We start from the raw sequence: 27,946 nt of genomic DNA, 5'->3' as shown, positions 1-27,946 counted from the left end.
GGCGGGGCGGGCGCGGCGCCCCGGCGGGCTCGGAGCGTCACTTCCCCCGCCCCGCCCGGCCCGGCCCGGCCCGGCCCCGCCGCGTCACGGAGGGGAGCCGGGGCTCCGGGCCGTGTCCCCGCACCTTTCAGTGCCGGCCCCGCACGGCTCCGGGCCGTGTCCCCGCACCTTTCAGTGCCGGCCCCGCACGGCTCCGGGCCGTGTCCCCGCACCCCTCGGTGCCGGCCCCGCACGGCTCCGGGCCGTGTCCCCGCACCCCTCGGTGCCGGCCCCGCACGGCTCCGGGCCGTGTCCCCGCACCCCTCGGTGCCGGCCCCGCACGGCTCCGGGCCGTGTCCCCGCACCCCTCGGTGCCGGCCCCGCACGGCTCCGGGCCGTGTCCCCGCACGCCCCCAGCCCGGTCCCGCCGTGTCCCCGCACCCCGGCGCTGGAGCCCGAGGGGTCCCCGGGAGCCGGGACGCCGTTCGGGGAAGGCAGAGCCGCCCCCAGCCCTTGGACACCGGAGCGCAGGGCAGCGGCAGGGCAGGGACGGAGCGAAGGTCACGGGCTCGGAGGCACCGACACGATCGCTCCCGACCTTTAAAACTAACGCGTAGCGCCGGCTGGGGTAAAGGAAGGGCGAGTACCTGGCAGGCAGGAGGGGTTGTAGAGCCCGGTTCATCCATGCACCCTGTCAAGAGACATTTCTATAGCATTAATTTGCCCATAAAAACACGCACTTTAGGTAATGGCGACTCCCCAAAGGTTTGCTGATGAGCCATTTCATGTCATCCGGTGACAAGGAAGACATGGCAGTGTTTTAACTTCAGGTTTTAGGAGTAGAAGGAGAAATTTTGCGAGACGGGTAGGAGAAAGCAGTAGCAGAGAAACTGAGTCATGCACAAATGAGAGTACACAGCAGGTACGCACATAGTAAACTTCATTTGAACTTGTTTACAAAATTGACAAAAAAATATCACCTTGTAAACTTATTCACATTTGTTGGAGCTCACAGAACTGGTTATACTGGCATGCTGAAATAAAGATTGTCAAGCCTCATCTCACCCTGGAGGACACACAAGTGAGTTGACCCCTTACAGCAGCAACAAACTCAGCAAGGAACAAGATTTAAAGCTTGCATTGGGAGGGAATTCCTCAATCAGTTTTTCTGTACCACCAGGGAAAGGGCTGGGTCTGATTCCTGATGCTTCCTCAAACAGAAGAGCATCAGCACAGGCAGTCTGGGTGTAATCTGAAAGCTGTGATGAGCTTCGAGCATCAGCTCACCCAGTGCAGTCAAGGGCCATCAATTGCATCAGAAATGGAAGCAGCGGAGAAAAAGATGGAATTTATCAAGTAATACTTCATCATTTCCTGAAATTTGGAAATATTCAAAGGCCTCCAAAGAGCACGGACCCTGTTCCTAAATGGGACCATTCAGGGAAGGAGGAAGGGCAGGGGGAGATAAGATGCACAGTACTTTTTTACATAAACAAAACTTAAAGCATTTCCAAAATGACCAGCAGCTTAGCCCTCCACCATCACATCTGAACTGCAAGACAGGAGCTTTCCCCAGCTCTAAACCACACTGCTCAACCTCAGCGACTGCAGAAGGACAAAATGGAAGTAAACTGAAAATATACTTGGACACATTTCTTGGTAACCACTTCTGGTTTCACTCTCAGACCTCAGATTTCAGAAATGGAAGCACACAGACATCGTTATTTCTGAGATACCCACACATTTCAGTAACAGTCAGATCATAAATGATGAACAAGAATGACTTAAAAAATAAACCAAAGTTGATCAGTTGTATTCCAGGGAAGAACCAACACAATGCAGGCCTGGCCAGGAGCACCCTCCTTTGAAAACCAGAGCGGAGCTTGACTCTGCCCTCAAAGGCAGGACAACTCTTGCCGAGGCTCATCTCCAGCACAGATGGGTTAACCAAGTTAACATCACTAAACCCAGGAATATTTTTGGTATAGTGTCCCCTCCCCTGACCCCCTGAACAGAAGCCCAACACTGGGGACTGCATCAAACAACATAGTCCCAAATATTAAAGCAATTACAGTTAGTAGAAATCCTTCACTTTCTACACCCCAGGCTGCTTCAGAAAGCACTGTAACAATTAGGAATAAAACATTACAAAGTTACCGAGACGAAAAGATGAAGTCTGATCTCTTTAGACTTTGAGGTACATTATCAGCAGTTGGGTTCTCAGTCTCCAGAATTAAAAACAGATCCACCCTGTGTGACTGAAGAGCACACCAAGGTTCTTGGAAGACAATCCCGTTATCCCTACCGGCAGTGTCCGAGGGATTCGGCTCCACCTCCCTGCTCCGACGGGTTCCCAGTGCCAGGGCTCCCTTAGCTGGGCTGAACTGAGCAAACTTGGGGGGGAAAAAAAACGAGTGGAGTGTATATAAATAATTCACAAACCGGTTTGTGCAAATTTTTTTTATTTCCACATTTATATCACAACGTGTCCACTTAAAGGACCAAATAGCAAAGTTGCTCCCTTCTGCATCCCAGGAACACAGAAGTCTAGTTACTGTACATTCACTAAGGCTCTTTGTTTTTGCAAATTGCGTTTATGATGGATATCCATAAGGCAAACAATATCTAAAGGAATGGTAACAAGTATATTTCCAGCATACAAACAGGCTTCCTTTTTCCCTCTCACAGTACAGTTACAAACTTGTAGCACCCTCATTACATTTAGATTCTAGAAAAGGTGATTTTTCTTTTTGTGGTTTTTTTTTTTTTGTCTTTTTGTGGTTTTTTTTGTCTTTTTGTTTTTTTACCTATAAGTTTGCAGGAAGGGAAAAGGAGGAAAAATATTTGGCTGGTGGTGGTGGGATCAAAAAATATCGTTAAACATCTAGTTTTTGCAGCATTTCTCAGAGACTGGATTTAAACTGAAACCAGACTAAAATATGTGGATGCCTATGGAATGTTGAGCTGAAGCTGGTGGCCCAGCCTGCAGTGCAACACCTGCTGTTTAAAACCCAATCTCCGTACCACATGACTCTTAAATAACGCAATCATGTTCAGAGATGTGATAGAAATAAAACTACAGTTTTTGCACATTGTCTCTCGAATATCTCACTGCCAAATAAAAACCCAAATCAAGTCAAATAAATAGATGCATATTTTGTGTTAAGGTAACTTCCACAATTTATTCTCTGTACCTGCCTGTAATAAGATTCCGGCATTCAGAAAGTGCTGGAAATCCTCTTCACTTCTTGGGGACTAACACTTTTTATAGCTGGCTCGCTATAGAGTTTTAAACTCAACTGATCAACCTTCGTATGCCTTCCTTTGCAATTGTTAGTAAACTGGTAGCAGCATTTCACAAAAGGAGAATTTAAAGGAACGAGCTGGAAAGGCCCAGCTCCCTCCCCCCCTCTGCTCGTGGGGCCTGTTTGTCCAGGACAGGAGGCTCTCTCCAGCTGGAAGTGGCATCGTGTCTGCCAGCTCTGCTAACTGCAGGTGTAAAAAGCGTGGTTAGCAGAACTGCTCTCAGTCTAGGCAGACGTAAGGCAGGATGTTCAATCTCCCATCATCCCCGTGTGGATCTAAGGATATGCACTGTGTCCAATCATACCAGTTACCCTGTGTGTCATAACAACCGTTCACGCCTGGCCAGTTGTGGTCACGTATCCTGTCGAGGTCATCGCCCGTGACCTCTCTGGTGACCCCAGGCAAGTCTGTAGGTTTGCTGTTGGGAGCTAGAACGTGAGTCTTTCTAGCCTCTTTTCTAGTGCTTTCCTCCTGCTTTAAATACTCAGACATGAAGTAGTGAGCTCCTGGAGTCTGTACTCCTGATGAAGACAGCAAGCTACTCTGTCTGTTTAAATATGACTGAATGATTTCATTTCTGGACAACTCTTTCCAGTTCGTTTGTTCAAAGGGGCTTTGCAGGTTGGGTTTTTGCTCCTGCTTTTCCGTTTCTGTCCTGTGCTGTTCAGTAAGTGCAGGGATTTCTACCTGCAAAGGATCTTTCGGTGTTAAAGGTTTTATCTGTCCTGTCATGGGATCAAAAGTGAGTTTTCTCTCTTTTAACCTCACAGGTTTCACACCCCCTTCTGTCACGTGCCCATCCAAGTTGACTGTATAGTCTCTGGGTCGGTACCTTTTCTTCTTTTTGCTATCAGACCCTGAAGCAGCATCGTCACTGTCCATCCTGGAGGTGTCCTGCGGGAAGCCCGTGTGTGATTCCCCGGGGTGGGCTTTGCAGCCGGGAGCCGTGTGCTGCTGAAGTGTCCCTGCTGTGTGCCTGTGCTGGCCCTCGGGGGCTCCCTGCTGCTCCTGCCAGTGCTGCGCCGCCTCGGGGGCCGCCTGAGGAGGGAACTCCAGTCTCTTGGCTGGCAGGGGAGGTGTGGATGGTTGCATCAGGGATGGCGGCGGCGATGGCACCTGTGCAGCGTCTGCCAGCTGAGACCTCTGAGATGGACTGGGCATCGAATCCTTTGGTGAGTACGTGGTGTGCTGCCGGGCAAAAGTATCATGCCTAACGTTCCTGGGGCTAAAGGAGGAGCAGCGTGGGCTCTTGGGCTGGTGGGGGCCCGTGGCTTCTTCTGATTTATCATGCTGCTGAAGCACTGCAGTCTTTAGTAACGAGGAAGTGCTTGAAGGTTTTACAAGTCCTGGAGAACTGGTGTGAGGTTTTACAGCATTTACTGGGATCTTATTGTGTTTATCGTTCTCACTGAGATCTGTCCTGCTGCTTTCGGGCCCTGCGTGTAGGTTTATGTCTACAGGACTAGGAAAATTTTCAGGACTACCTCCAATTCCATTGGTTGGAGGGGGTGAAGAGTTTTGTAATACTTCATGACTAGCTTTGGAGACCTTTGGGGGAGGAGGGCCCTGATGCCCATCCCTGTGCTCACCTTTCCTTTTCCTATTTCCCAGTTTCTCTGTTTTTGGAGAATTTAATTTCTGGATATCATTCCTGCTTTTCAGTTCGCTGATGGGCTTGGCGCCGGGCACAGCAGGAAGTTGTGAGTCTGGTTTGCAGTTGTGAGCACCTCCATTCGCTGATCCCGGCGGGTTGGGCAGCCCCCTTGGCACTGGCTCGTTCTGGGTCACGGGTTCTATCAACTTCTGCCAATTCCGCAACAATTTCTTGGCACGTTTGGCAAGTTCCTCATTGGATGTCTTCTTCCTCACCTCATTGATAAGCCTCCCGAGTCTGGTTTCCTACAAAGACAGACAAGGTGTTTTACAAACACGTATCATTCCAGGCAAAACCCTCAAGGAATGTTTCTGCTTTGTAATGCTCACCCCTGAGAAACACCTGGTTAAAAACATTAAATCTTTAAAGTGTTGAATTAATCTTTTTGGAAAGGATTAGTCCAGTGCTCTGCCACACAACATGAAACCGACTGTAGGTTGCAAGTTGTGCTGTCTTTCTTCCCTGGTAAAAGCAGGAGAGCTGGGAAAAACACCAGAAAGGAATTCTTTAATGAGAAAGGACCATAAGAATAAGGGTGCAGGTTCAGATTCGAGGGGAAATGCAGCACCCAAAGGTGTGTGTTTATCACAAGGCAAGTATAAGATCTGCAGAGAGAGCCAAGAGAAAAGAATTCCAGGATCTTTGCCTGTTACAGTAAGTCGTTAACAATAAAAATCTCCATTTGACAAACCTGGCTGCCAGGTGTGAGTTGTGTCCTACCTTTTTCCTCCACCTCTCTCCTCTCCCTTCACTCCCCAGCCTCGTGGAAACGTATGAAAAAGTCATTTAAACAACATTCCCAGGGTGTCCCAAGGTGGTTCCATGAGCGGAAGGAAGTGTTTGATTGTTCCCAAAGCACATTTGAAAACAAAGAACTGTTCCATAAGTCAGATTTCTTAAGGAAAGTACTTCAAAGGAGAACACAGACCAGACCGCAAGAGAAATATGCAACCTGTTGTGATGGATATGTTGAAATACAGGTGGAGCTGTAATTAAGCAACAGTTAAAAGCAAGAACACCGCTAATTTCAATACAAAGAGTGAAAAAGAAATATATAATTCATCCATGAAACTTCTTTGGACTGTTTCTACAAGTGGCCAGTGAGAGCTCAGCTCTCCCTACACCTCACCTCACCACAAATATCAGGCCTTGAAACCTGCTTAACTGAATTTAAGATTAATTTTACAGACCCAGAGCAACTCTGTTGCTATTTCTGCTTTTAGGTGCTTGGTCACCAAACAAAGGTGACCAGAACTGCAGGGTGATATTGCTGAGTGTAACAGAATTCATCAGTGGTGAGTGATGATTAATGTAGTGCCCTGCACAAACAGGAACTGTGCTGCCCAGAATACTGATCTGGGCCCAGAAAGGATCCCTGTGTTCAGCGAGATGTCGGAAGCAGCACGAGAGGGACAAAATAATATCTTAATTGTGAATCCTTTGCAATCCATCTATTGTTTCCAGAAAAGCTCCGATGGAAAATAGAAAGGCAGGAAAAAGTCCTTGTATACACATTAAAAAAAAAAATCATGTTCAGAGGGTGACATACCTCAAGTGCCTCTTTGGTAATGGGATATTTCTCCAGGCTGGAGATCACTTCCAGCACTGCCACCATGTTATGGATCTGCAACAAGGAAGACAAAGTCACTTCATGTTTCATGTACTGGTCTTAGTTAACAAATGTAATTTAAGACCTTCCACTTTATAATTGCTGGAAGCATTAATCACAAACTGCTATCAGACTGTCTGGCTTTAGGGAGCTGATTGTTCAAGGAATAGGGACAAGGACACTTTTACTGACCTAGTTGGAAACTGCAGGAGCTGTAACAAACACACTCTTATGTAAAACTCACGGAAACAGTGGCAATAAAACCACCGTGACTGAGTAACAAAGTCCTGAGACCCCTCTGCAAAGCATCAATTAGTTGTGCACAGCCTAACGGGAAACAAGAGCCAAGTGGAGCCGGAGCAGCAATCGGAAATGTGGAGTTTAATCCTTCAGGCCCACTGCAGATTTACCCAGGTCACTGCTCTGCAGTTTCATCGCCAGTGTCACTTCCTGCACTGCACACAGGAGTCTGAGCCTGCAGGTCCCTCCTCGGGCTGGGGCTGTGCCCAGCAGGTGTCCCCAGATCATCAGCTCTTCCAGCCACTCCACCACCCCTTGCTGGGGCTGTACTTGGGGAGGAGGAACTGCACAAATGCCCATCCGTTCAAAACGTGAGCATCAGGTTCTCTGAGGGGCTGCACTGCACCCCCAGCTCAGCTGGACATCCTGCACATCCTCAGCACACGTGGGATTTCAACGGGTTCCAGGAGAAACCACACACTGCACGTTTTAGGGGCTTGGTTCAGGGCTAAATATGGCAGTGCTGGGTTGGACTCATTAATCTTGGAGAGCTCTTCCAACCCAAATGAGTTGATGATCCCACACAAAGATCTCTGTTTCCATTACCTGATGTTAAGAGTGCTGAAACCTGGAATTTCTAATACACCTTTGGAGATAGATTTAAAAGATAAGCAAAGGAAAACTTGAATCACAGTCTCATTTATTGCTTAATTGCATTTATGACTCAACTGGATGTGAAGTGCATGTGAGAAAAATCTCTCGGCAAGAACCTCTGCAGGGATCCCACATCATCCTGAAACCTCATCAGCAGCATCATCAGCATCATCACCAGGCAGCTCTGCCCTCCCAGCCACACATTTCCCTGCATGACCCCTCATCTTAAAAACCCTGACTCGTGTAAGAATTGGCTTTTCCAAGTCAGTTCCACCCCTCCACCGAGATGCCACAGGAGCACCAGGAGCTGAAGTCTCTTCCCTTCAGAAAACCTTGGGCTCAGACCATGTTTTGTCCATCCCTGCAGGACTGTTTACCGCTGGAGATACCTGGGTAACACTGTCAGTGATAAAAAAAAAAACTTGTCTTGATTTTTTGATTCACTTTTATCAAACTTATGTTTAAAGTCCATGCAGGCTTTGAATGATTGTAACTCCTAAAGGGTGTAAAACCAAGTCCAGGCCAAAGATGAATTAATTTGTCCTGATTCTTTCTTCACTCTGCAGATATTTAAAGCCCTACCATGAGGTCAGGCTTGGTAAAACTCTGCTTAACCTTTAGAGCAGCAAGAGCACCTATTCTGACATATTTTAGTTCTTATTAATTTCACTTCAGTGCACTGACTTTCTTCCATGTTTCGACCCTTGCCCTGTCCTCAGTGCCAAGGAAGGACAGTTTAGCACCACAGTTTAAACAAAACTGGTGCTGGTTTTAAACAACACCAGGGTTGGTTTTTTCAGTTTTTAGGCCTAGAGCCCTTAGAATAGTTAAAGCTCAATTCTGGGAGTTTCCAGACTGATATTTTTAAACTTACAAAACACGATACTCTCCTTCCCAACACATATTTTAGACTATGAATTAGCAGGGTGAAAAATGCTCTGTTGCACACACCATTAACTAGTACAATTATTTTTGCAGTTACTGGTAATCCCCAACTATTCATTATCTAAATGAAGAACTGATGGCAAAAAAAAAAAAAAAAAAAAAAAAAAAAGAAAAAGAAAAAAAGGGTCATTGGCCTATCAGAAGGTGAAGATGGGGAAAGTGATACGTTTATGTGCACACACACCTCCAGAAAGGTGAAACTGGGCAGGGAATTTCCAGTCCCAGCTTTGCCTTTGTTCAATACCCCCAAACACACACCAGCGGACGCCCCAAATGCTAAACCACCTCCCAGGTCTACACCAGGACTGACAGGCTGCGACTTCCCTCCCTGCTCTGGGGGACACGTGGAGCCAATTAAGGACAGTGAAAGTGGCCTTGCACCCTCAGCTCCTGCTGGAACACAAACCACCCAGTTTGGATTCCTCACACATTTGTAACCAATTGAGAACGTGCTGTCACAGAGCAACTGCTGAGCGGAGCAGGAACATCTCACACTCCAGACAACTGCCAGCAGCTCCTCTCATTTTCCCTTTTTTTCCTGACCTGTAGGGAAGCTTGATTCTTTGAAAATAAATACTTAAAATGTTCAAGCACATTCAACAACTTCTCCCCCCCTCCCCTTGTGTAGTTTTCTCAGAATGTTTCATCCAAAGTGCCATGAAGAGAAGATTATAGTAAAAATCCTATTTGCCTATTTTAAAATAACACAGACTACGAAATTTCCTGTGGTGTGCTTAAACACAGTGATGGAAACAAGAGGACCTCCCAAAACTCCTCGAGTATCACCTGTTCCATGAGAGGACACCCACAGGGATAACAGCAGCACACCCATCCTGCACACCAGTATCTTTGCCTTAAACCAACCATTACAATAAAATTCATACATTGTCACATAACCAGTGTGATAGTAATGTTACAGAACCTGCCAGGACACCACCAGAAATGATCATTTATTAACACAAAGGGCTGCTGAAGAAGCTTACTGGGAACGGGACAGGTAAGGGAGCAGAGCAGGACAGGGAATTCGGCAGCCCCGCTCCCTTTGGACACCGGGCAGGGCTGTAACTGCCCAGGAATTTCCAGTTTAGATTCTATGTGCCTTTGTCTGCTGACACTGCAACCCCTCAGCACCCCCCAAAACAACTTCCAGGACCCTAATTTAGGAGCTTACAGCAAACAGCTCAAAATAATTGATAAGTAATTGATACAGCATTCCAAATTCTCCCGTGCTGCTCCCCTGTTGAGAGGACTGGCACACAGACTAATTCACTCAAAAGTTTACTGGAGAACATCTGCTTTGAGTCATCCACGATAATCCTTTCCAGCTAACCCTAATGACAGCCACACAAAACAAATCTTATTTATTCCTTGCAAGGCTCCTTAAGTCATCCAGCCATTCAGCCATACTCTGGAGCTTACTATTGCTGAGATCTTTTCCAAATTAAGCACTGAATGTTTTTACTCCAGCCTCAGACAAAAACAGGGGTTTCTGAACTCTCAGGAAAAGATCAAGAAGCTTAATTTTCTTTTCTTAACTGCCATCTTAATCTTATTTCACCATTTATAAACCAGGGCCAAGTCAGTGACTAATTTCAGGGTGTTACACAGCAGTTTAAAGGGGTTTTGGGGAAGGTTGAGGTACAGCTGTTTCCTCCCACCAAATCTGAAAGCAGCAGCAAGCTCAGCATTCACACAAGCTCTACTACCATTCCCAGGTGCTGGGATGTGTTTTCTGTGGGACCAGCACACTCCAGGGGATGCTTTGATTCTCTTCCTTTGCTTACACACCAGCCCAGACCCCAAACACAATGTGAGCACCCCCAGAACACGTTCCTGTCCTCCCAGGGACTGCCTGGACACACAGCACAACCTGCACTCTCACTGCAGCCTGAAAAACAAATGTTACAGAAACTTTCTATTGCAGACACTCAAATAAAGCAATGATTTTCTTTTTTTAATATTTCACTGCGATGTTTCTCAATATCTTTGCATGCCTGACTAGACTGTGATAGACAACAAACCAGATCTGAGTTACCTGGAATAGGAGAAGGAGCAGCATCTTCTGTGTAACATGAAAAACTCTATGCACAATTCCAAAAACCTTGCAGTGAAACTGCTCAGGCAGATTTCTGGTAGAAAGGCTCTTTTCAACCACAAAGTTCAGGTAACAGTGCTAAAAGGCATCATTTGACACAGAAACATCATCCTTCTGGGTCACATTAGTGCCTTCACAAGTTTCTAAAGGATATTTAAACTTGGCCTGGAGTCACCCAGCACTGAAAATCCTCTAAAACCAAACTGTAACATCATCAATCTCCTGAAATCACAGCCTACAACAATCACAGCCCGACCCCACCGTGGGCATGGTGAGCAGAGCAAACACATATCACAACACACTGCTTTGGAGAGAATGGATTTGCCATCATACTTAACCACTTCATCAGGATATCCATAAACACTCAAAATTTCGATGGTTTCAGAGAAAGTACTTCTGTAACACTGTCCCACCTGTAGCACCAAGGCAGTTTGACAGAAGCAAGCAGAGAAGTGGAGACACTGTGGGAGACTGAACAGGACTTTTTTCTTCCTACAAACACAAATCCAGGTGTCGATTGCCAAGCTGGAGGTTTCTCCTGGCAGTCAGTACCAGCAGTAGGGTCCAGACAGAAGTTCACAGGAGCATTTCTACATTTTTTGTCTTCCCCCTGCTCCAGGGCTGTGTATCTCCTGAGGGAGTGCAGGAAAATGTTCAAGAAAATCCCAGGTTCAAGGTCAGTATTGCTGGAGAGGCCAGGGAGGCAGAGCTGACTCCCAAGAGGTGCAGTGCTGGCTCCAGGGGTGATGGCATTGCTGGTGCTCCTTCTCTTGGAGCTCTCAGTGTCACCTGCAGCCCAACACCAGCTCCTGCCCCAGACTGGGGTCCCCTCTCAGTGTCACATCTCACCCCAACACTGCTTTTGTACAAAAGCTACTTCGTTGCACAATAACCTGAAATATGGAATAAGAAGTGAGGAGAGAAAAGCTGCTATTCACAGGAGGCTTTATTTAAATGTGCCAACAGAAATACAGCGGTGCAGAGTTTATTTAGCACTTTGTGTAGGAACTACCAGACACCAGACACTGACAATACACACCACCAACAGAAAATTGTAATGCCATTTGTTCAAAGGTACAGACCAAACACACCAAGTTAGAATTCAGGTTACAACCTGCTGGTATTTAGTTCAGTTCCCTGGCAGCTGATCTATTAACAGTTCCCCCTAGCCCCAGTGTGACATGATGTTGTCTAAAGATAGGGAACACCAGATACTATTCACAGACACAACATACCAAAAAGATGACCATGCACTACTTTGCTCACATTATTGAAAATGTCTGAAAGTCAGTTCGCCCAAGCAGAAGTCCAACACTAACCAGTACACAAAAGATATTCTTAAAGGTGGAGGCCAGTTTTCTAATAGTATTTAGTGAAACAGATCTTTAAACATGAAGAAATCAATGATTTGGGTTGAAAGTCATTCACTGGGAGAATCTTCCATGACAGAGAAATTCATATGGAGGCCATGCTTTGAAAACTGATGAGAAATTTGTGGTGCAAAACAAGGGGCAGAGGAAATGCTCCTTGAGTACCAAGAACAATCCAAAGAGTGACCAGGCACAGGAAGTATTATCCACACCTCCGGACTCAAAAATCCCAGGTCTACTTTAAAGAGCCAAACCAATCTGCATATATTTTATTTGTACTTGAGCTTTATTTAATGGCAAAGTAACATCAACCAGATACCTTCCTGTATATACTTTACAAAGCCAGGATCATCAAACGACAGTAAGGTCAGATTCCAATAAAATTCCGCAGTGTGAAGAAACCGGTGGACCTGAAATATTTCCCCAGCTCCCTCCTGGCAGTGCCCACACACATCCCTGAGCTGGGCAGACACCACAGCAGCCAAGAGAATGAGAGGAGCCTGCCAGCACAAAGCACAGTTTGCCCTGGCACTCACAAAGGGCCTCCAGACACAAATCCACAGCAGCTGGGAGCGCCGGGAAGGCTGCAGCTCTTCTCTCCCATTCCCAGGGAGGCACCCAGGACCCCTGGCACAGCAGGAACAGACTCCAGGCTGGGCCAAGGCAGGGGAAACCACCCAACAGAAGGAGCATCCACTGGAGGAGGATGGTACAAGAGGCAGCAAAACACAGACTGTGAAGAGAAGACACACCCCCAGTTCCCTGCCCTTCAGGAGCAGGTCTTAAAGGCAAACAGAAAACAGCAACAGTGAAACGCTTTTCTCCAGTCACGTTTATTAGCCAATAACTGGAAGACATTTTTGTTACTACAGAGAGGAATACCTGTCTGCCAACTTCAACAGTTACTAAACATTTTCTATAACATCATAAGAATCCTGCCTATAGAGCCAACCCTGAGCTGCAGACGTACAGAGGAGATTCACTGCAATAACACCGCCCCAACTTCTTTTTCCACACCCCACAACAAACCCATCCCACCAGACTGTGAAGCTGGACAAATAAAAATTCATTAGCCTGTTTTTTTTAAAGAGCCCAGCAGCCCAAGAGGCTACATGAAATACTATTCAATTGGTGAAAACTCCTGCTGAAGGAACAGGGCAAGAACCAGGGAGCACAACCCCAGGCAGCCACTGCCATCTCGGTGGCATCTACCACAGCACACTGCAGGCAAGATTTAGTGCTGTCTCCCACTCAATCCCAAACTGTAAGGAATGGCAGAGGAATCCAATTCAGCTGGAATTACATCTTCATCTCAACGTACAACAGCACAAGAAGAACATACACAAAGAGGAGGTCAGAGGACAGCAGCGATAAAAGGTTTTGAAAACATAGTTAGTAACAAAGTTGAAGTTTCCATTTCACACCGTGTTGAAAAAATAGGCAAGAAACACATGAAGCTTGAAATAAGCCTTCCTATGCGTTATTAGTCATAATAAAGAAAATGTTAATCAACTGTTTTCAAGCTCACTGGCCTAATTTGCAACAAGACAAATACTGATTGCATACAGAAATAACCAGTGAGCTACCAGTGCACTCAAATAATCTCCCCGTGGTCTCCAGAGCCACTGTGGAGGTTTAAGAACAGATTAGACAAGTCCAGAATGAGCTGTCTGAAGGGACATGAAGTCCCTTCCAGCCATGCCCCTACACCTGGGGAACAGACACTGAACTAGAAGGAGCACAAACACATCAAAACTCCCATTTCCACCTACTCCAAACTAGGCTCAGAGCAGCAATTCAGAATTGTCCTCTCAAAAAGATCCATACAGATAACTCCAGGAAACAGCCTGTATTGTAAAGGACCTAAAAATTCAACACTTCCAACCCCAGTGCCCCAGCACAGTGCTCCCTCCATGTGATCCCAAAAATCCCCAAAGAAAGGCCCAAAGCTTCTCTCCCCACTCAGGCTCTGCAGTTGCTCCCTGTCTTCATTTCACACTCACCCTCACAACCCCTCAACCCCTGCACTGGTGCTAAGCACACCCAACTATGATGGTTTCCTTGTCTACTGGATAATCATTTCTCCTCCCCTTCCTCCTGTACAGAAACTTCAGACAAATCTTTGTAGTTACTATTTATTATAAGCCAATGAACTGAAGTCCAAAATTACTGCTTCAAAATTTAAAGAGCCATAAAATGAGGTTGCTGTGCAAGCAAAGTCACGGGGACAACTGGTCCTGCTTCAATGAGACAGAAATGCAGTTGGATGATTATTCAGGCAGAATAATACAGAATATACAGAAAATCCAGCCTTACAATGTGCCTTTTTTGATTCATCATGATCTTGGTGGTTTCTGCTTAAGGAACTCACCTGAACTCACTGTTGGAACCCTCCTGGGTTAAGGTAAGAGCAGGGTGAGGTACCATGAGAGCCCTAAAGGCATTGCTTGGACAGAACCATTCTGTGACCACCTCTGCTCCATCTTCATCCACTCCAGAGAATTGCTGAGCACTTAAAATCATGCAATGGGCATTCATGGACTTGATGAGAAGGAGTTCAGACCTTTGTGAAGTTCTTAATTATTATTTTACCCATCCCTAAAGTATCTACCCAGAGGAGTTTATACCTGAGTGCAATTCAGAAAGGCCCTACTAATGTCCCCACAATACAGCATTTGCACTCTTTTTTAAAAAAAGTAAAACCATTTCTCACCATACCAGTGTCCTTTAAATGCAGCAGGCCAACTTTTCTCTAATTTCTAAGGGAGTTTCTCAGCTGATTCCTTAAATGATAGAGGAGGCTGAGGTGAATACAATGTTGAATTCTTTGTGGAATGTATTAATTCATCACACTCAAGTGCAAGATGCTCATGTGACTGCTCATGAGAGTTTAGGCATGGTGTGTTTGTTCACAAAACCTGAGAAAAATAGTGTTACAAACTGAGAAAGTTTGTGGAGAAGTCACTGTGTCCTTTTAACAACTGTTACCAATAGTGAATTCTTGACAGCACATACTATAAACAAGTTCTATGGATATGGGAAAAAAACCCCTGAAATCAATGTACACATCTCCTAGAATTACTGCTCTCCAAATTCTAGAATAAACACCGCTGCCTGCCACCCATTTCCAAATACCTCTATTCTCTGAAGGCTGTGTCACCTCAGGACAATGTCACCTGTCAGGAGAGCAAAGCCCCCAGTAATCCCTGGAGAATGTTTGGCCATTCCAGCCCGTGGCACAATCCTTAGCAGCTCCTTGCAAACAAAATGCCTTCTCTACCTTTGGCTGGGGAAAAAAGTCTTCCCTGGAAGAAGGTGAGCATGGAATCTTCCCAGCTCAGGGTTTGTAAACGCAGCTCCACTCCAGAGCCAGCTGCCCAGCGTGGTCATGGCAGGACCAAGGAACCCAGCACAAACCTGCACTTTTTTAGTATTTGAACAGAGAACATGGAATTGTGGAATCCCAGACTGGTTTGGGTTGGAAAAGACCATAAACCCCACCTCATTCCACAACCCTGCCACCCTCCACTATCCCAGCCTGGTCCAACCTGGCCTTGAACACTTCCAGGGATGGGGAAAACATTCATGAAGCTCCAACCTGGCCTGGTTATTTCTAACCTAGTGGCAAAAAACTTCTCCATTTCCAGTTCAGAAAGCCCCAGGGAGGCTTAAGCCCCTTGGCAGCCTGTCTTGGAAAGTCCAGCAAAGAGAATACAAAGTCAAAAGCTCCCATTTTGACAGACAAACTCTTCTCACAAGGCAATGGACACTGAGTTTTCCAGGCCTGAGCAGCGTGCTCAGCCCGTGAGCTGCAGGTACCCACCTTCACAAAGAAATCTGAAACATCACCTCTTGCATCTCCTCCTCCACCTCACCATGCTCAATTCTATTCAAGAATTAACTGTGGTTTCTCCAATGATTCAAAACAATACTGAAATTTTTTTTCCTGGAATTTTCAGGATCACAAGTTCTCTACAGACATTCCCTGTCCTTTCCTGCTGCAGTTAATTCACAGAGCACGAGGAGTGTTATGTACTGAGCTGCTCAGAAAGCGATGGCTTGAGTTACACACATTCACAGATGTGCTGGAAGTTTGTTCACCAAAAACAATTTATGACTGTGCATCACCACCCCGAGAAAACACCGTGTTCCTCTACCTTCCACAGCTCTACACTCCTTAAAAAAACATCAAACCCTCCAGACCTGTACTATAACTGTGATACTCTGCAAGCTGATCCTGCATGGAAACTATGTGAGAAAGCAGCTCCACAGAAGCGCTGGCTGTCACTCTGAGACAAGACTTCCACCTCTGCAGTCGTCTCCACAGCACCAAGTTTGAAAACACGCCCAGCTGAGCGTGTCCCCGAATCCCTTGGATGCAGGATCCCTCCTCCCCAGCTGCCGGGTTAGAAACCACTCTGTTCACTAAAACAGAGCTAATTATGTTTTACTTCCAGTGACTCCTCAGCAGAAACTGCTACCACTGACTGTTTGGACATGCTGAAAATTGTACACTCTGATATTAACAATCACACTCAGGCACGCGCTGCTGCCCTGTGAAAGCCGTGCCCCTGAAAACACCGATTCGCTGCCGAGTTTTAGCAGATTGCACCTCAAATTAAAGCAATTTGCTGGCACTTAAATATTATTCCAAACACCAAAAGCATGAATTACCCACAGAAAGAGTAATTTAGCTGTTAGAACGCTGAATAAACAAACCTACATTTACATTAAACTGAACGTGAGGTACTTACTTACCTTTACCTTAAATTATTTCTTTAAAGACCAAGTGCAAAAGTGGGGCCCCATCCTGCCACATTATACAGACCGAAGGAAGTATATTAGGAGTTATCACCAAGCAAATAACTGCTGAGAAGAGATAGCAGCAAAATGTTATCGGCCAAAACAGACATGTTTTTATGTAAAAAAACTACACTGGCATTAATTTTAACTCCAGGCCTAATGTATTGGAGTAACTATGCCTTAAAAGCAGTGCTTCTTGACTAACATCAAACTTCTGCAGCAGGCAGAATCGATTCCTCCTTCCCCTCTCCTGAAACTTTTGTGGCTCCTGAAAAAAAAAGAAACACTAATTGCCACCTGCTGCAGCTTCTTGAAGAAACTGGGAAAGGATCTCAGAGGGAGAAAAAGCTTCAGCTGCAGTGGAACCGCTTTGATCAGGAGCCAAAGGTGCCAGAATGACAGTGCTGTTGTGTCGTGGGGCCACAGCAAAACCCCAAAGAGAGGCGACTACACACATCTCGCACCCCTAAACTGGGCTCACCCTCAGCTCACCAGACAAAACCCCCCCAAAAAAGACAAATTGCAATTCCCAGACCCAGAGTTCTGAAAGGCAGCCTAAGCTGAAAGTCTTCCTTATTTCCTAAGGCACAGGTTGGGTCCCTCTCCACGTGGGAGCTTTGGAGTGTTTTCCCTCTTGCCCCAGCTGGTGTCAGGCTGCAGAGCCTTGGCAGCAGGAGCTGATCCAGCTGGATCCCATGCCCATGCCAGCCCTGCCAGGATGACCTGCTCAGCTCCCTGCTCTCTTGGCTTCAAGGTGTGCCAAGGTGCACTCAAATGGCCTCACACAGGATCCAGAACATCCCCAATCGGAGCAACTTGGGAAGCACCAGCCACAGGTGCTGCCTGGGAAGTTTGCTCCAGCACATCTCTCCTGGAAGGACCCTCACCTTGCACACCAGCTGTCTGTGCCAAGCTGTGCCTGGTGGTGACTGTCAGAGGTTACTCCCCATATTTGTATTACCTACAAAAAGTTGGTTATTCCATTGAGGAGCTGTTTCACGGCTGCACCAATAAAAATGTGTTAATGAGTTATTTCCCTGCAGCCTCTGAGCATTCAGAGTGTTCATTTCCCACCAAGGGCCCACCTACAGCATGTGCAGACAGATTCTTGTTGCAAAGTTTTATCATCTGGATTTAAAAAGCTCTTTAATCATGCCCTATGATGACCCAGTCTGACAATGTGAGGGGGCTCAAGCTGCTCTAGGATAGCCTGAGCTGCCACCACCCCACTGTCACCTCTCCTTGCCACCCAATTCCCAACTCTGTGCCAGAGCCCAGGAGGAGCTGGGGCATGGAAAGGGGTCCCTGAGGAGCCCCTGTTCAGGTAGGGTTTGAGCAGGTGAGTTCCTTGGTTGGGGCAGCACAAGGGAGGGAACAAGAACAGCTGGAGGTGGGGACTTGATGGGGATCCCAACAGCTCTCCCAGCTCCACTGGCAGCTTCAGCTGGTGGAAGCACAGGGGTTTAAGCCAAATCAATCCAATTTTTGATCATTTGGAGCATTGTCCACACAGCCTACAGCGGAAGGTGGTGGTTTACTCCTGAGTTGCAGAGCTCACTCATGAGGTACAACTCAGGAGCATCCTCCTGGCTGAGTGTGAAGATGTTTCCCAGCAGTTATTCCAGGACACATTCAGAGCCCCTGCATGCCCACAGACACGGGATAATTCCAGACATCTGTGAACCACGCACAAGTGACAGCGACAAAAAAGACTCTGGAAGTGAAACTTGACCATAAGGCAGCTACTGTCACCTCAAAAAACCCAGACAGGCGTGGTGAACTCCAGGTGACAACACCTCCTTCCTGCCAGGTCCCAAGGCAGCAGGGAAGCACCCAGGAAGCAGCAACATTCCACTCCTCATGGAATCACAGACTGGGCTGGGCTGGAAGGGACCTTAAAGCCCATCCCATTCCACTCCCCTGCCACGGGCAGGGACACCTTCCACTATCCCAGGTTGCCCCAAGCCCTGTTCAACCTGACCTTGGACACTTCCAGGGATGGGGCAGCCACAGCTGCTCCTGGCAACCTGTGCCAGGGCCTCCCCACCCTCACAGGAAGCTGTTCTTCTCTGCTTCCACACTCATTTAAATACTTTAAGACCCAATTCTGCTGCCAGAACTATTTGTGACGCACCAGAAGTTTTATCAAATAATTGACCTACATCAAAAACTACCTGGGAAAAGATCCATACATCGCCTTTCTTTAAATCCTGATCAATTCCTCGGTTCAGTTCACCACACGATCCTGCACACATAAAATGGGTGTGTGTAGCAGGAATAAGCAGTGGGTGTTATTTAAATTGTCACTGCTGCCGAAACAAACACTCAAATTAGAGCTTCAGAGCAAATGACTACTGCCATCATCACTGCAACCTGGAGAATTTCAAGGAATTAACAACTGGAAAGCAGCTTGAATTGAGGGGTCAAAGCAATGGGAATGCCAAACACTCTGATATTTCTGTTCACTCAGATTTTGTCTTAGTATCCTCAACGTTCAGAATGGTCTCACTCTTGCAGGGGGCACTGTACAAATTAAAAGTTTTTAAACCTCCAGCCTCCCAGCCCCTCTTAAGAAGTGACAGCCTGCACTGCCACCAAGCCAAATAAACTTTTTCAGAAAGAAGGGGACAAGCAGATTTCAAAGCAAGGCCAAAAAAACAACTGTACCATCACCCTGACACGGTGAATTCAAGTGAATCCAAGTGTTTGTAATAAAGAGCACTAAGAAACACAGACCTCATTTGAAGTTATTATAAAGAACCACAAGGCAATGGGACTCTCTACATCAGGCCCAAATCTTTATCTGGAACTCAAGACTGACATGATAACAACACTTTAGACCTTGCACTTTAGGAAATGCTCCCCAACCCCCTGCATTTTGTCACACACCTGGAACAACCTGCTGCCTTCACGCACAAAATGTGAGAGTGCTGGGAACAAGATGAGCTGCAAGTGAGGAAAGGGACAAAGAGGGCAAGAGGTACAACAGGTTCTCTGCACCTCCCTCAAAACTGCTAAGCTCATTAGGGCTCGCAGAAAAGGATAAAGCTCAAGCAAGAGCCATTCCTAGTCTACTTTCGCCCACACGTAACACTTCCTGCATCCAAAGAAATCACTGAGACCCTCAGGGAGTGAACCACCAGCTTCCCCTGCTTTCTATATTTGTATTATTGCAGCAGTGCCCTGCACCCTCTTAAGACACTACTGGAAAGCACCTTCACTGCTGCTGAGGGGGGTTTTGTCTCCAGCACCTTGGTAAAACAACCAACAGAGAAAACAGCCACGGAAGCATCTTGAACCATGCAACTCGTGCCAGCTGGGAGATCAGCCCTTGCCCACCCAACGTATTCCAACACACAGGCCAACTGATCATTAATAATTCAGACCATGGACCACTCCTGAAGGTCTGTGCAGCAAGTCCAGCTGAAATACTGCGTGAACCAGAGCAGAGTTAGAGCCAAGCCCAAGCTCACAGGGAGCACACAGCACAGGCTGTTACTCAAACCAAAGCTGGGTTTGTGTCACAGAGGGGTACTAACAGCAAATAATGAAGTTATTATCTAATATTTAAAAAACAGGAACAGATTGCTACATATTCAGCATGAGGAACCATTTAATTGCAAGCACAATTCTAGCAGCTGGTCGGGAAGGACACGCTTGTCCATAGAGCAACAAACCAACATTTCTCATTACTCCTGACATCGAGGAATAAACTCCTCCAGGAGCACAGAGCACCACTTACCAAGGCAAAGGTATTCCGCTGGGTGGAAGGGGTGGCTTCTCAGCACACAGAGTCAAATGGCAAATGCCTTGTTCCCACCAGAATCAAGGAACATCTCCCCTGTCAGACCTCACAGAACAGAACTCCTGCTCTCCTCCACCTCCTGCTATGTTCTCACAGAAGTCTTGGAAGGAAAGTGATGCTGGTGCTCAGTGCTTAGGTCATGGAGCAGAAGTGGTTTGCCCATATGTTTCCTCGAGGAGAAAAGGCTGAATAAATGAAGATGCAATACCAGACATCCCGGGTGGCTTCTAGGATGATGTAAGTTCTTTTAAAAATAGCTTATTTCTTATAGGTCTCCTTTGAAATAGTTCAGAATTTACACAGGTAACCTCTAAGTGTGGGAAACTAAGTTATAAATATATTCTGCAGCAATTACTAGAGGAGGTTCAAGTGCTAAACATGTGTAAATTCAATATTGCTCCCGAGTCAGCAGGGCTTTATGGAGCAGCTGGAGATGAACAATCAGCACAGGAGATGATTTCCTGAGGCCAGCAGGTTCTGCAAGCTTGGGGAAATGATTATTTTGACCAGTTCAACCCAACAGAGGTGGAGAAACTTAGGTCCCATTTTCTTTTCATTTAAGGTATGACCTGTGAGTCGACCAAGATCCAACTAACCACTCAGGAATGAATATCCACAGTGGCAGCTCGTGTTAGGGAATTTAAGAGAAGCTTAAATTTACAGACCCTACAGTAAAGCACCATGAAGTACCAACCCTGTCCTCCCTCCTCAGCCCCATAGAACTGGACTGGTTTTGCCCACCTGACACTATTGGTGCAGCTTTCACCCTCTCAGGAACACACACCAACTACACTGAAAAGCCTGAGTTAAATCTAGGCCTCAAAGCTTGACTTTCTTGGTAAATGAGGAAGTCAGAGACAACAATGAATGCTATAGGTTTGAACACAACTAATTCTGTCAGGAGAAGATTCTAAGAGCCAGCAGAAAGTGGCTGGAGCTTTCCAGGAGTTCCTGGAGGCAAGCAGCTCCTTGTACTTTCACACTGGTGCCCAGGTGTGATTAAACTCAGAATCTGCTTTTTAAGCGTGTTCAAAATATAAGTTTTTCTTCCCTCTGTGCCAATGACGTGCCAGGTAATGAGCAATCAACAACACCACATATTCCATGTGCTTTGGAGCCAAGAGTCTGAGCTCTCAGCCTGCACAATGAACCTCAGCTACACCACCTCTGCTCTCCTCCTTCAAGAAAAGGTTAAACTGGAACACAGACCCTGCCTACAGGCACTTTGGAACAATGGGCTGATTTTTCTGCCACCAATTATTGCCCTGGAGAAGTATCAACTATGTAGAATTATAATTTAACATACATCATTCCTAAACTTAAGGGGCTACTGACCTGTTGGGAGCTCTGGCCTCCCTTTGCAGGGAGCTGCCTGGTTATTTTGGGTCCTCTCACAACAGCATCGTGTAACATCAGCGTGAAGGGAGAAAGGGAAAAGAACCCACCACAAAATTGACTTCCTGGCTGTTTAGCTCTGCACAGCCACAGTGTCTGAGAAAGTAACACCAGAATTAGGGTAACCACTGCAGCTGACAGATCTGAAGTCAAAAGACACCACAGATCTGCTAGAATTTTATTAAAGTAGGTTGGCACTCGGTCTCACATAGAGTGAAAAATCTGCAGCCACAGAAAGGGAGCTCAAAGCAAACAGGATTCATGAAGTGCATTATCTGGCATTTCAGCAAGATCCACATTAAAGCACGGCAAACTCGGACAACGCTGACATTTAACAGCCCACAATTACCACCACGATTTGTTACTGTTACTCCAACGTGTAACACTGCAGCTCCCCACAGATGCCCAGCCCAGGGGGTTCTACAGAACCTACAAGGTCAGGGTGGTTTCTCTTCAGTCCCCATGTCACACGCAGGCTGCTCCGGGAGGGGTTCCAAATGACAAAAACTTTATTAGCTACTTTAGGACTCCGATACAGATCTATCACAAAAAGGCACTTGATCAGACAGGAGCAGGTATGACTTTAATCGAACCAAAACACCATTTCACACACCCCAGCCCCTGGAATAACACGTACACGTTCAGCCTGATGCACCAGAGGCTTCCCCCACAAACTGCAGATGGCCAAGACAGACCCACCTTGGCATCCTGCGGTGGTGACTGCTGATCTAAAACTCAAAAATTGGACAGATTGAGGGCCCTGCAGTCCTCTCACAGTAATAAACACCTAAGCGGAGAACTTCTCGGATGAGCCAAAAAACCCTCAAAAGGAGCAAACGATCCTTTGGATAACCGCCACTTAAGGCCACTTACAGGTAAAATACACGCTGACTTCTGTGCTTACACCACATCCCAGAAGGAGCAGATAAGCTCATTACGGCGCTGCAGGAAGGGATAAAAGCGAACACCGAGGCTGCTCGGTGCTGGAGCAGCTCCAGAGTCCCGCAGCCACCGCCGGAGCCCTCCCGGCGTCCCCGCAGCCCGGGGTCCCGCCGGCCGCGGCCGGAGCGGCCGCTGGGCCCGAGGAACAGGTGGGCGCCCCGGAAGGTCCCGGCGAGCGGCGGCGGGGCCGGCCCAGAGCCCCCTGCAGGCCGCGCCCGAGCCGCGGCCTGGCGTGGGGAGGCGGCCGGGCCGCCCGCCGCATGGCCGGGCAGCACCGGCCGGGCCCGGGGCGCCCAGCGGCGGCGGGGCGGGGGCGGCCGCGGCCCCGGGCGGGCGGGGAGCGGCCTCCGGAGCCCCCGGCGGGGCGGCCCCGAGCTCCCGGCCGGGGGGCGCGGGCGGGAGGCGCCGCCGGCTGCGGGACCCCGGGCGGGCGGCGCGCCGGGAGCTCCGCGCTACCGCCCGCAGCGGAGGCGCCGGTGCAGCAGGGGCGGCCCCGGCGGGAGCCCCGGAGGCCCCGGGCGGGGAGAGAAAGGCGTCGCGGCGGGAGCGCCGGGCGGGGGTCGGCCCGGAGCGGCGGGGGCCCGCGGGGCCCGTACTCACGTTGCTCTGCGGGTCGATGGCCTGCAGCAGCCGGTCCCTGATCTGCTGCGGGGACGGGGCCGGAGCCGCTGTCATTGCCTGGGCGAAGCGGGGCGGCTGCGGCTGCGGCCGGGGCGGGCGGGCGGCGGGGCCGGGCCGGGCCGGGGCGGCGGCGGCGGCGGCTCCTCACTCGCCGGCGGCGGCGGCCTCGGGGAGCCGGAGGAGCATGTTCGCTCCCCGCGGGGCGGGGGCGGCGCGGGGGGCCGGGGGGAGCGGGCGAGCCCAGCGCTCCGCTCCGCTCCGCTCGGGCCGAACGCGGGGCGCGCTGGGGGCAGGGCCGGCGCCGCGCGCGGCTCCCTGGGACGCGCCCGACGCCGTGACGTGCGCGCGCCGCGCCCCGGCCCCCGCCCGCCCGCCCGCACCGCCGGGGGCGCGCACCGCGCGTGCGCGGGGGGGGCGCGGGCGGCGGCGGGAACGCGCGTGCGCCGTGGGGGAGCGGGGCGGGGCCGGGGCGCCGTGAGGGGGAAACGGGGGACGTGGGGAGAGGGGGACAGAGGGACCGCCGAGGGGGAACACCGGAGCCACTAAGGGCGACACAGAGGGACACAGGGACCGCCGAGGGGGGACAGGGGCGATGCCGGGAGATATGGGAGCAGCAGGAAGAAGCTGGAGGAGAAGGCGCTGAGGGGAGTAATCGTGAGGGGAAGAGGGGAGCGGGGCGATGCCGGCGGAGAGGGAGCAGCGGGAGCCGGGTGGCCGCTGCGGGATCCCCGCCCGGCCCCTCGGAGGAGCCGAGCACCCTGCGGAGAGAAATAAATAATGGGAAAAAATAACGGGAATAAACCCGCTTCGGGCAGCACTCGGGCCGTGTAGGTGTGAGGGGTGTTCTGGTCCCCTCAGCGAAGCATCAGCGGGGCACTTAAAACTCCCTACATTTAAGAGCAGCTCAGAATTGACTTCTGATTTCGTTATTTTAAAGCAGCTGCTGCGGAGCTGAATCGCAACTTTCGCACAACTGGAGTCTTGCGGGGAACAGCACGCCCTAGAGCCACACGGTGTGTGCAAGGTGATAAAACTGTTGGAATTCCTTTAGCAGTGGAGCTCCCTTCTCCTCTGTTCCCTGTGATCATAAAGCACCGTCAGCTCTGCACAGGGTCATCATTTTTCCGAGGAAGAATAAAAACCCCCCCAAGCTCAAAGCTCGGGGCTGAGCCCAGGGTGTCCAGCAGATTACACACACACAGTGATGCCACATCCACCCTTCCCTTCACACTTGGTTTAATGAAAATTAGGCACTAAATGTTTTCCAAGAATTATATTGGGTCAGTCGCCGTATTTTATTTGACAGCACGCTTTTTTTTTTTCCCTCATTCTGAAGAATCAGAGAAGGGTGTGAAATATACCGAAATTACAGAGAAGGAATATGTTTAAATTTAACCAAAGGTTGTACGTATTTCTGGATGGCTCAAACCACATTCGAAGGAGCCTGTCTGTACATTTTTCTGGGTTCATTACAGCCAGGCATCCTCCCTCAAATGACCTTCCCCTGTCACGTTTCATTAACGTGAAAACTTCAGTTCAACCAAGAGGGTGACTCAAGTAAAACCCTGCAGGTGCCCAACACTTGCATCTCACTACCAGGCAAAATTCAAAATACTCTCTAAAACCTGTGCCAGGGAATCATTTATATCAGGTCTCTTTCTCCTTGACAGCTAAAGAAACTCAAGTTGTGGAAGCCCCACAGCCCTAACAGTTTAGAGTTTGATTTGAAAAATACTCAGCACTGCCCTCTCTTAAATTATCTTGGTGATTTTGGGGGGAAAACTGTTGGTCAGAGAGGCCAACTTAATATAAATAACACAAGACTCCAGAGAGATTACAGGACCAGCTACAATTTCCCAATACACACCAATACAGAATCCATTTCTCCTGTAACAGAATGAACACGGCATCAAATATTTTACCCTTAAATAGAACAACTTTATTCAACCAAATCCAAGATTATTCCAAAATTATCTCTTAACATTGGCATATAATGGCATCAAATAATGGCATTATTTTTGCCATTTTCCCCCATTCAAAATCCCTTACATATTTCTTAGAAAAAAAAATTCTCTGAAATATTAATTTTAAAAGCTTTTTTTCTTTTTTTCTGGAAAACCAGGGAGATGTGAGAATGGCATTTTTCTTTCTTGAATATTTATTTTCTGTACCTCCAACAAAACTAAGGGAATAGTGAGAAGTTACAAGAACACTCTGCTCAACTTTTACACGAAAGTGAGAACTAAGGAGTGTGACTTGGACAGGGGGAACACGAGCTGGCACAGCCCCAGCTGGGACTGGCAGGGCAGAGGTTTAAAACCGGCTCCAGTTCTCCCCTGCTCCCCACTCTGAGCTTAGAAAACGAAGTTGAAATTCTCTTTCAGTGAAGCTGAGATAATTTGTGTGAAGGTTGTGGCTCCAAGCCCCGGCAGAGAAGGAACCTGGAGAGGACAAGCATGTCCCAGCTCCCTACAGGCCCGGGGCGGCAGCTGGAGAGCATCAGAATCTTTTACTTCTAGAAAAGTTTGTTCCCAGCCAAAAGTCTCTTCCAACGTAACCGTGGGTGGTTTTCAAGATCCAAATAACCTGGGAGATGCAACAGAAAAAAAAAGTAGATGAGAAACAGCCACATAAATCAAGGTTGATTTAATCTGATTAACTTGGTGGGTTTCCAACCCACCCCAAAATGAAAAACATCCCCAAATTTAAAGCCAGGTGATGTTTGATTCGAGCAACCCCCAACAAGCAACATTCTGCCTGAGGCTGAATGACTCAGGTGCTGGCACAGGTGGTTTGCATGCACTACAGGTACCCACATTAGCAAAAAAACGGTGAGATCAAGCCCATATTTGAAAATTGAAATAAAGAAGTGAAGTGAAAAAGAATTATGGAAAAATCGAGTGGGAGAGACAGATGTGAAAAGAGATATATGTGCAAGGAAAGTGCCAATATATGACTTTCTATAAACAAGTGAGAGGATGCTGCACAGGGTTACTCACACAATCATGCAGAACATCATGAAGATATTCCACAAGGCAATGAAGATTCGAAAATACCTGAGACTCAGCAAGAACTCTCTGATATTGTCACCTGGAAATCAACAAGAGAAACTTTTGATATGAAAAACACACCTGACAAGTAACATTTTCAAGCACTGCGTGAAAATCACACGCAACTCTGAGACGGAAAAAAAAAATACATAAAAAAACCACAACAAAAAGTTCAGACTGAAATTCGAGGTTGTAGGTGAAGGATGGATGCTCTGTTCAGTGCAACTCTGTAAGGATATGTGCCAAAATGACCAAAAAACTATAAAAAGGGGTCACACTGTGAAAAAGGGAATGCCAGTTGTAGTTCAAAGGCTTCCTGGGATTTTTAACCAGCAAACAGAGCTACAAGGGAGCAACAAAGATGTATCCACGTCGAACTGGCAATCCAAGAGTGAGCAGAGCATTACTTCTACAGCACGGGTACCTACAGTCAAAAATGCTGAAAGAAACGTGCCTTATGTGTGTTTCTTCTCATTTCACTTTGACAACTTAAACGTTCAGAACATTTCAGTTTACAAGTTAATAAGCCAGTTATTCCAGTCCCACAGCAATTCGCATCCAACAAAAAAGGGTGGAAAAGCTGTGGTTTGGCCAAGGATTTCCTCCAGAAAAGCCCGTTCCTGTGCGTGTCCCGGCGGTCCCAGGGCAGGGCTGTGCCCGGCGCCCGCATCCCCTCCGTTACCGGTCGTGGGTTCCCTCGGCTCCTCTCCGAATCCCTCCGTGTCCCTCCTCCTCCTGCGGGGCAGAGGAGCTGTGTCAGGCAGGCGAACCCCAAACAACCCTCCCCGTTGCCCAGCCCGCCCTCCCCGTCCGCTCACAGCCTGAAGTTGAGCACGGCACCGGCGTTCACCAGCAGCGTCCTGCGGGAGAGACGGGGAAATGGGGACGGAGATGGGGATGGAGAGGGGGCAAGGAGAGGGGAACGGGGTCGGGGAAGAGGATCGGCAACGGGGAAAGGGACAGGCGGAGGGAAAAAAGAGAGTCGGGGAAGGGGGATGAGGACGGAGAAAGGGGGGTCGGGGACGGTGGAAGGCGGACGAGGAAAGCGGGATGGGAAGAAGGAAACGAGCATGGGAAATGAGAGAGGGAAGGGGAGTGAGGACAAGGAAACGGGTCGGGGAGGAGGAACGGGGATGGAGAGGGGGAGAAGGGTCCGGGATGGTGAGAGGGGTCGGGAAAAAGGGCAGGAGAACGGGGAAGGGGAGAAGGGGAAAGGACGAGAAAAGTGAGACGGGACAAGGGAGTAAGGCCATAGAAGCGATTCGGGCAGGGAAAACGGGGATGGAGAAGGGTAAAGGGGCCGGGAACGGGGGATGGGTAAGGGAGGAAGGGGTCAGGCACGGCCGGGCCGGGCTAACCGGGCCCAGCCGCTCCCGGCTCCCGGCCCCGGTACCCGCAGAGCAGCAGGTCCCCGATCATGGCTCCGGCGGCGGCTCCGGGCGCCGAGGGGAAGCGGAAGGGGCGGGCGCTGCCCGGGC

The 27,946-nt window shown here is 48.6% G+C and overlaps 2 protein-coding genes across 5 annotated transcripts; both read right to left on the bottom strand.

Moving 5' to 3' along the window:
- Positions 1-828: 828 nt before the first annotated feature.
- Positions 829-23,594, bottom strand: MED26 (mediator complex subunit 26). 4 transcript variants are annotated; one of them, XM_066205575.1, is made up of 3 exons: positions 23,398-23,594; positions 6,489-6,563; positions 829-5,184 (listed from the first exon to the last, which is right to left on the bottom strand). In XM_066205575.1, the coding sequence occupies exons 1-3, from the start codon at positions 23,470-23,472 to the stop codon at positions 3,505-3,507; spliced, it is 1,830 nt and encodes a 609-aa protein (XP_066061672.1). In that variant the 5' UTR covers positions 23,473-23,594; the 3' UTR covers positions 829-3,504. The 4 variants fall into 4 exon arrangements, with proteins under 4 accessions (XP_066061672.1, XP_066061673.1, XP_066061674.1 ...); XM_066205576.1 differs by lacking the exon at positions 23,398-23,594 and adding an exon at positions 22,729-22,746 and having other exon boundaries at positions 830-5,184; XM_066205577.1 differs by lacking the exon at positions 23,398-23,594 and adding an exon at positions 16,611-16,628 and having other exon boundaries at positions 830-5,184.
- Positions 23,595-25,334: 1,740 nt separating this feature from the next.
- On the bottom strand, positions 25,335-27,927 carry SMIM7 (small integral membrane protein 7). Its single transcript, XM_066205416.1, has 5 exons — positions 27,862-27,927; positions 27,287-27,328; positions 27,151-27,203; positions 26,418-26,508; positions 25,335-26,004 (listed from the first exon to the last, which is right to left on the bottom strand). Exons 1-5 carry the CDS (start codon positions 27,885-27,887, stop codon positions 25,989-25,991), a joined length of 228 nt encoding a protein of 75 aa, XP_066061513.1. The 5' UTR covers positions 27,888-27,927; the 3' UTR covers positions 25,335-25,988.
- Positions 27,928-27,946: the final 19 nt, after the last annotated feature.

Source organism: Chamaea fasciata, unplaced genomic scaffold, assembly GCF_029207755.1.
Source record: "Chamaea fasciata isolate MVZ Bird 193981 ecotype frontalis unplaced genomic scaffold, bChaFas1.0.hap1 SCAF_28, whole genome shotgun sequence".
NCBI lineage: Eukaryota > Metazoa > Chordata > Aves > Passeriformes > Sylviidae > Chamaea > Chamaea fasciata.
This window is presented reverse-complemented; position numbering and strand designations above follow the sequence as displayed.